The following is a 9329-nucleotide window of genomic DNA, read 5'->3' on the forward strand; positions in this document are numbered from 1 at the left end:
ATACAACAGCACTCACAAAGTTTAAAACCTCTTCCACCCCTGACACCCACCCCCGACCTGAATTCTGAGAACATGAAAACTAATTTCAGATGTATTTGTAACCACCTATTCAAATTATGCAGAACAATTCAATGGAATAAGTGAAAATAACTGCATGCAAAACACTGCATGGGATTAGCATAAAGTGGACATGTCTGTAAAGGGGAGACTTTTTGATACCCATAGAACCCATTTTCATTCAGATATCTTGAGGTGAGAGGTCAGAGCCCGCCTTTAAAATTGGACATGCAACTTTATCCCTTGCCAAAATTTAGCCTCTGAATTCAGCCCCTTTTCTGACAAGTTAGCATGACATTGTTGGCACAATGATTCCTTAGGTCTTATAGTTTGATATGATGCCAGTACTTTATTTTACTCTAGCTTTAAAACAGATTTTGCTTCAATATCTAAAAGGCAGTGAAGTCATCCATGGGTGTAGGCGTCCCTCATAACATATATTATTACATGACAAATGTTGACTAAGAATGTACAATAGGTAGACCTACAATATTGTGAAAAACCACTGTGCCAGATATACATAAAAAATTGACAAAAAGTGCTAACAACAAAAATGTTAAAATTTGAAATTCAAATATCAGTCCAATTCCCATTTTACATAGCAGTCACGTGAAATAATAGTAATAGTTGCATTAAATTTAGAGTGAATTTAGCACCAAGTTAACTAGAGGACAGTGAAAATTATCACAATGCCTTTTGGAGTCTTTTAGACAAAATGCATCATCATCAAATTGATATTCTGTTGCACAAAACCTATTACATAACATACACATTGACATGTCTTGTGGGATTGGAAATGGGAAATATGCCCTTCAGTAAGGTTGTTACTCAGGAAATGGGGCAATATTTGTATGACTACCAAAGTAACTGAAAAAAACACATAACTGTCACAAGCATCTTTTACATCTTGCAAAATGACCCTGTATAACCTCCGTTGGATCATATACAAGCTCCCCTAATACCCCTAATAGACTTTGGCGACTCTTAGTGGTCGCATTAAAAAAGGCACCGTGACACACAATGAATACTGTGATGATGTAAAGATAAGCGCTTCTTTTCTTTCAAAATCTTTATTTCTTTACTTTAGCTCTACTATGCATTTAAAATATCAAAAACAGCAGTGTCAAAAACAAAAAGTCATTCAAAATGATTATAAATTAATAACACTTTAATAGTCTAATGCAAACAAAAGTGTACAGTAAATAATTAAGGTAAATAGAACTAATAAATCATGTAGCGAGTAAGACAGTTATTGATTTGGGAAAAATTTACAATGCGCCAACATAATTACAATAATAGTCAAGCACTAAAACATACCACTATACATACTGAAATGATCCATCACTGTTTGAAATATAGTACCAAACAAAAAGCATTTTTATTGATGATCTGATTAAATGATTAGTTTGTAATTGAACTCACCAGAATGACAGATTTATTCAACCAAGGTTTGGTCAAATGATATTTATCAGTTGGTCACTGGAGTTACTCACGTAGGACAGCACTCAGAAAGTCGAAACAGTACCACACATGATAAATGTCGACTGAGAACATACAATAGCTACAATATTGTGAAAAACAGTTATGCCGGATATAAAGAGAAGATCTGACACAAAGTGCTCTCAAAAAAAAATTAATAGTTTGAATTTCAAATATCAGATGAACTCACATTTTAAATAGTGGCTACATAAAAATGTAATAAAATTTGTGTTAAAGCTAGAGCGAGTTTACAGCTCATTAGCACCAAGGTAATAACTGGAGGACAGTGACACTGATCATGTTTCATTTTAGGGTCTTTCAAACAAATTGCACCATCATCACATTACTGTTCTGTTGCACAAAGCCTATTACATAACAGCATACATTGGCATGTTTTTGTGGTTTTGGAAATGGGAAATATGCCCTCTAATGAAGGTGTAAATCAGGACATTGAGCAATGTTTGTGTGATTAACAAACTGAATGGAAAAAAAACTAAACCATATCTGTCGCAGGCATCCCTATCGTCTTTCAAAATTACCCTGTATGTAACAGAGAGTTTCAGGAAAGCAGGTTCATATGGTACTAACTGAATAACAACTGCTTTTCTTCAACCCTGTTCTCTAAATTCCTTCATCAGTCCGGACTGAACCAACCTGAAACCAAAATCAATCCTTTAAATATAACCAAAAAAAAAAAAAAAAGAATCCTGGAGGAATATTACTGTCCATAAATCCTGACAGATGTTTTGGATGATGCAGAAATCTCTCCTTTGATAATGATAAATGTTTAATATTTGCACTAGACTGAGCAGAATATCATTGCTCCCCTATGCAGCTCTGGATATTGTGGCTGATTTTTAAATACACGCTGCAGTTATGAAGCAGTTATAAAACTAGTCTGTGCTGGTTTTCCGGGTTACATCCTCCACCTCTTGAAGCCCATCACCATACTGCAGCCGTAGCATAGTGTCACCACAAATGCGAATATCTGGGACAGAAAGACAAAAAGAGAGAAAGCAAAAACAAAATACAAACAGTCAAAAACATTCCTAGACAATTTACTCACATTTGCTAACTGCAGCTATTTATCATGAATTACTCTAAAACAAACATGTCCATTACAAGTTACAAAACTGTTCTTATTCTAATCACCAGCTAAAAAACTACACCTGTGGGTGTGGGCAGAATTAAGCATTTTTTATAACTCTAACTAGCAAATGTTTGGTATTGTTGCAGAATAATAATACGTATTAATCAAAAGTATAAACAATTTATATGTTGCATGTTTCAAAATGACCTATTATTAATTATCATACAATACATAAAGAATACAAATCTCAGTGCAGCAAATTTGGTTATATTTATATTTTGGGTCAGCACAGGGTTTTTTGTATTTTGTCGACATAAAATAAGATTTAATCATGTAACCTAACATACTATATTTCTGTCACAGAGGATAGCTGGCAGAACACCAAAGAAGAAGAACATTTTCTTTATCTATGGTAACAAGCATTATTGTTACATTTTCAAAGGTACATGCAAAAACGTTTAATGTGCTGATGAACATTGAGTTACTGATCTCTATAAATATCGTACTGTGGACTTTTAAAAAAATCTATCTTTTTGGGGCCTTTTTTATGACTTTATTCATTATCCAGCAAAGGGCCACATGGGCTATTGTGGACTTTTTATTGTGGTATCACCTTACCTCCAGTTTTCAGTGTTGCTACATTCCTAATTATGATAAAATGAGTTCAAATTATGCATGCACTGTGGAGATTATTACAGACTTAACATGAAAACACCTATATCACTCACCGTGGCTACCACATTAATACTGTATTGCCTGTCACTCAGGACTGTGAATACATTGCCTCGAGGGTAGGTTATACACAGGACAGCTTCAGTACTGTTAGGCAGTATCTTGACGTGGGCTCCTCCATTAGCCGCTGTAGTTGCTGCCTCTAACACAAAGGCGGCAAAGTAGAAGAGCAAAGCCACGAAATGGTAAAACACATCCTGAGAATAAGAAGAGAAAAGACATTATAAATAAATACAGAAAAGTTCAGGAGTTTCAGGTTTCGAATGTAAACAACTGCAGACATAATGTGAAAAGTTGTTTCTGTTGTAAACTTGTTGTGAACAGTAATGCCCTAATAATACCAATAACGTATGAAAAATGTGGAATATTTTAAAGCTTGTTAAAAAGGTGACTGTAAACTGAATTACTGGCTTTAATGAAGAAGCAGATGAAGGAGAATGAAAGCTGGAAAAATGTAAACAGGAATGAAGGAAGCAGGATATGGTGTAAGTTGGGAGCTAAACTGCATTGCTCTTTTTAAAAGGTGAATAACACCAGTACTAATTAATAAACAATAAATGAACAAGCGAGAATAAAAGAGCGCAAGAGAAAGAAATACGCAGAGTGAAGGATTAAAGAGACAGAGAAAAGAGACAGAGGGCGTGTCAGAGAGTAAAGGAGGTTAATGAGAGTTGTATTGCCATCTCTGTAAGCCTGGCCGGACTACAGGCAGGCCTTTGTGGGGTTTTGGTGTGAGCTCATCATCCATGTCACTCATTGTTCGGCCGAAAACAAACAACCCCACACGCCTGGGAGCAGGGCCTGGAGCCTGAGGCAAGGCTGGCTCTGTCTGAGAGCCCAGACCCAACACCACTACAAAAACATAACAGAAGAACAAGGCACAGGTTCTTACTCTTTTTTTCCTTTTGTTTTAGATATATTTACCATAGTTATTGCACTAATGGGAAATGCTCTGCAATTCTAAGAGACTGTCTTGTAATAGTGATTTCATATTATTTAGATTGTACATCTTATACTCCATAACCACATGTACATGCAAGAGCCACATCTCCAGCCACAACTCCTCAAAGGGATAGTTCACCCCAAAATCAAAATTACACATTTCCCCCCTGGCTTGTAGTGTTGTTCATCCATCTAAATAGTTTTGATGTGAGTTGTAGAGGTTTGGAGATATTGGCCACAGTTCCTCCATGAAACTGCTCACAATAAGGTCTGTGGATTATCTTGTGTGACAGGGTCTTTATTTCTGCGAAGTGAAACTGGTGATGAATTTTTCAAGTATATGTACAAGCCATTTAGTTCCATTATATTGAGAGGGCTCGCACCAAAACTATCTAGATGAATAAATAGCACTACAAGCCAGGGGGAAAATATGACATTTTGATTTTGGGAGGAGCTGTCCCTGCTATTTACATGCAACAAGAAGGCTACACTAAATAGATTTGCAGCTAAGCCACATACTGTGCAGGATTTTATTTCAGTGTATTTTGTCTTCATTTCCGAATCACCATCGGCTCTCAAAAAACTGTTTATAGCCTATTATTGGCTTTTTGTTAGCCTTAGAACCAGACAAACCTGCCAAGGTCATGTTCACATTCCCTCTGGCAGATTCACAATTGCAAATCAGTTGGGCAATACTAGGCTGGCATTTTCTAAAAAATGTCAGCCAGCTTTGAACAGTTTAACTTAATATTCCTGTCTAAATGATAAACCTCCAAAGCTGTTTTTACTGCTAGAAAGTCTTTCAGCTACTTTTAAAATAATGATTTGTGGGTATTTGAGCAGTCACTTGTGAGCTATGGTCTGCACTGGCACTAGATCAGTCAGAATGTGGTAATATGAGTCACCAGTGGACATTGCTAATTTAATTTAGATTGTTATGAAATGCTGTTGAGTCATTTTAAGATGAAGAAGTGTAACTGCTTATCTTAACATAAAGCTTTAAGAGAGCCAGTAAAGAAATGATCTGCCTCACAGATGTAGGTGGTCCATTATAGTGAAGAAACCATTTATTTGATTAAATTTAGTCTATTAGTGAGCACAGCTATTTTACATTATTTCTCCAGTTACTGTATTTAAGGTCTTAGATTGTAAAAATGCAAAGATGGAATTAAGTGTATTTTTGAGTTACATAAAATGCTCTTTTAGTAGATGACTTTTATAGTCAGGCTAAAAAAAGATTTCTACAACAACACAAAGACACACACAGTGTATTGATGCAAGATGTAGTTGCTATTAAAAGTACTATTCCCTGTAAGGTTTTACATTATAATGTCAGTAATATAATAACACAATATGTCAAATGTGTAGCTTTTAATTTTTTTTCACTCAGTTTGTGTGACGACCACCAGGTAGTGGTGGTCGAAAATATGAGTGTTTCTTTTTGCTCCTCATAGAGGAACAATGACAATTAGACTTTAAAATAGTCTGACAAACAATTGATTCACTTTTCATGCATTAAAATGAATAATGTACAATAGTTATTGTCACCATTTAAAGAGAAATCCAAAACAAGCCATCATACTGTATATTAGACTACTGGATACTACATTATAATGTGCTTTGGTACAATTAAGCTGGTGGGCGTCTAGCTTTCAAAGAGCAGTCATTGTTTGATATGTTGACAGTTTGGCACAAGCAGACCTGAAATACTGCAACTGACATAAAACACTGAACCAGATCTCTGAGTTTCACACACCAAACAACGGTCACTGCCATGACAACACTATCAAACACTGACAGACATCTTACAGGTCCCTTGTGGAGTTTTAGAGCCCTAGAAACTGTTTTTCTATGAGTGGGTCCCAACATAATTATGTGTGTGCTCTTTGATGATGTGATACACAGTCCTGTCAATGGTGTCAAATTATTCCACTGGTGCTGAAATGTGCAAAGGCAAGAAGAAGACTGTAAGCCAGTAAACATGGGTGTAAATGACTGAATTTAAAATACTTGAATACTTTGCAAATGTCTTATGAAGATGGAAATGCAACCAACAGGTTTGTTAGACTTCAGGGATACACAGAATGCACTTTGGCGAGGAAAACTGGCTGTAAACAAACAAACTTTTATTTGTTTACAATAAAACTCCACAGGGCCCCTTTAATTTTTAAGTGTGACTTTGTTTTAAATCACGTCACAGGTTTCATGAATCAGATTTTTTAAAATAAATATTTTGTTACAGCTTTATTACAGCTGTAATTGCATAATTAAAGTCAGGTAAATTTACTCAGAAATCAAAGTGAGACCTCAAAGACAGACAGACTGACAGACAGATATGTAGGCTGACTAACTGACAGACTGATCAGCTCTACAGTCTACAGCTTACCAAGAAGTTCCAGTCAGTGTTGATGCGGTCAGCCAGGCCAGTGATGAGGAGTGTGAGGTAGGTAGAGGAGAGGAAGAAGGTGGTGACGGAGACACACATCACCCAGCCCTGCAGCAGAGGCACAGGCACACTGGAGGAGGCCACCAGGATCCATACTAGACCACCAAATAACTGGGGATGTAAACAAACACTCATATTGGTGACAAAGGCAGTTAATTCTATTCTGTACACTGAAATTCAGCTCAGTTCCTTAATGGCCAGGACAGCTGGGATCTGTTAAATCATTCATTGTGTTTCGGTGACATGTTTATATAGTAACAGACAGTTTATGACACACTAGGAATATATCAGGTATAACAATTCTATGTATTAGGCATGCTACTGATTAATGATTAATAGATTAACTGATGTTGAGAACTGAATCAATTAAAATGTATTAACTGACAAGGCCTTATGGTTTTATTATTCTGTTCATGTTATTGTTTGTGCTTCACAGAATTGTTTACATTGAATTTAAAGGACCAGCGTGTAGTATTAGTGACATCTGCCGGTAAGCTTACAGATTGCAAACATCTCGTCTCCCTCCTCTTTAAAGCGTTCAGGAGAGGCCACGAAACAGAAGGTCGTGTCTACAGCCAGTGTTTGGTTTGCCTTTTTTAGGCTACTGTAGAAACATGGCAGTGCAACACGGCATCCGCCTTGGTAGAGAACCCAGGATATAAATATTATGACAATAAATCTTGCACACTGACCTTTAAACTGAGAAAAAAAGACGTGTTTTGTATCTTACTAATTATTAATTATATACATATATTAATGATTACATACATATATATATATATATACACACACACACACATATATATATATGTATTCACCCCACTGAGTGGAATTACCTTCTTTTCATGTCAATTTGTCAAAAAAACAAAACAAAAAAAACGTGATCTGTCTATAGCAACTGTTAAAGCTGGCAACCAGGATGTACATGTTGTTACTGCGAGGTTATTAGTATAAAATACACAGTTTGGTGACAGTATGCAAGACAGAGTAACAGATCTTTGATGGTTTATTTTGTTCAAAGGGTCAAATGAAGGTAACACAACAGACCTTTATCAATGGCAGCCATATAAATAGAAAATATGGGGGTACACACAGTTGTTACCAATGATGCTCATTAAAGTCCTGTTCCATTTAGTGTAGCAGAGCCTCTCCATTGAGACAACATGCACTACAGCAGCACCCTGACTTCATTTCACTGGAATGGAACAAAACCTTAATTAACACCATAGATAACACATGTGTTTAGCCTGCTATTACACTGCTGCTGACTTGCTGATAACAACCACAGCTCTACTTTTGAATGAGCTGTTTCCATCTGACGGCCATCGATACAGGCCTCCAGCTGCAAAACAGGCCCACAGATAAGTAGTCAAATAATCATAATCTTAAAGTTAGCATGTAAACGCAACGACAGGAAATAAAACCTGAAAACACAAGGGAGGTGATACTCACACGTATTTGGTATTTGACAGGCCTACTTTGGCATATAAGAAACAGATATTTTGGTAGCTTGAGGCGACATTTGCCCTTGCTTTTGGTGTCAAACGTGAGCATAAACCGAGCCTCAGGCAATCACACGGACGATCAGTGAGTATGAAGCAGCGTTTTAACAGTGTTGTTGTCCACAGCTTAAAGTCTAACTACAATAACAGGCCATCAATTATTTATAAAGACATATTAACTACCAGCTTCTACAGACACCACAGAGGTCACTGACACATTTACCAGTATATCATATATTTTTTTAATTAATAAATAAACTAAACAAACCGACACTTACTATTTCTAAACAGACAAGGGCTCCAGAATAAGTCCTCAACACTTCCAGTCCCAAAGGTAGAGAAATAGTCGGCGCTGGGAACGAGGTGGCAGCGGGATTAGCGGCTGGTTCCGACATCTCTGTGTCTCCCTCTGTCCTCTCTCTCTGTGTCCCCCTCTCCTCTGACTCTCACCCTCCGTCTCCCACCAAAAGACACTCCGTTAAACAAAGGACGGGAGCAGCGGGGGAAATTCCTCCGGAGTCATGTGTCCCCCAAACAGGTCGGACAGGTGCAGGGGCCACTCCCTGGAAACGCGTGCTGCGTTCAAGGACCTCATGAAGGCTCCTGCAATCCGAAAACACAATTTGTAAAGCCAATACGTCAGAGTGAGAAATAACCAGTTTGGCTGTTGTTTTATTCTGAAAGTAAGTTAATGACTATAGATTAATTTGCAGTAGATTAATTTGAATGTAAAATTTAAAACATAGATTCTCTTAAGATTAGGGGGGACTGGGGCAGTTGAAACTGGGGACAGTTGCAACAAGTCTTATTCCTTCAATCACAAAAATGCTAGAGTGATGAAAGTCACATTGCAAATACACATTTAGACCCTCTCTCCACTAGAAAGACAGAGGACACATTCAACATCTGCTGCTGCATTTATTAAAAAAAAAAACTAAACAAAACAAAAAAATAAACAGCAGCCTTGTTTTGGTGGTATGAAAGTTATTTTTTTCACTAGTTGCATTTTTATCAAACTGTCCTGAAGGTCAGTTGATGTTCTGTCATACCTGACGCTAAGCAGCCATATTAAAATAGAACA

The 9329-nt window shown here is 36.9% G+C and overlaps 1 protein-coding gene across 1 annotated transcript; it reads right to left on the reverse strand.

Moving 5' to 3' along the window:
- Positions 1–1108: 1108 nt before the first annotated feature.
- On the reverse strand, positions 1109–8808 carry mal2 (mal, T cell differentiation protein 2). Its single transcript, XM_084726294.1, has 4 exons — positions 8527–8808; positions 6687–6857; positions 3355–3555; positions 1109–2524 (listed from the first exon to the last, which is right to left on the reverse strand). Exons 1-4 carry the CDS (start codon positions 8641–8643, stop codon positions 2453–2455), a joined length of 561 nt encoding a protein of 186 aa, XP_084582420.1. The 5' UTR covers positions 8644–8808; the 3' UTR covers positions 1109–2452.
- Between the last annotated feature and the right edge of the window lie 521 nt (positions 8809–9329).

The sequence above is a fragment of the Lutjanus erythropterus genome, chromosome 9 (assembly GCF_056507025.1).
Source record: "Lutjanus erythropterus isolate fLutEry1 chromosome 9, fLutEry1.hap2, whole genome shotgun sequence".
In the NCBI taxonomy this organism is placed as follows: domain Eukaryota; kingdom Metazoa; phylum Chordata; class Actinopteri; order Lutjaniformes; family Lutjanidae; genus Lutjanus; species Lutjanus erythropterus.

Excerpts from the sequence above, each read along its gene's own strand:
- mal2 (XM_084726294.1), bottom strand. The coding sequence starts at position 8,643 with ATGTCGGAACCAGCCGCTAATCCCGCTGCCACCTCGTTCCCAGCGCCG. Across the intron at positions 6,858-8,526 it reads CCCTTGTCTGTTTAGAAATA|TTATTTGGTGGTCTAGTATG; the intron begins GTAAGTGTCGGT and ends TTACATCCCCAG. Across the intron at positions 3,556-6,686 it reads ACACTGACTGGAACTTCTTG|GATGTGTTTTACCATTTCGT; the intron begins GTAAGCTGTAGA and ends TCTTATTCTCAG.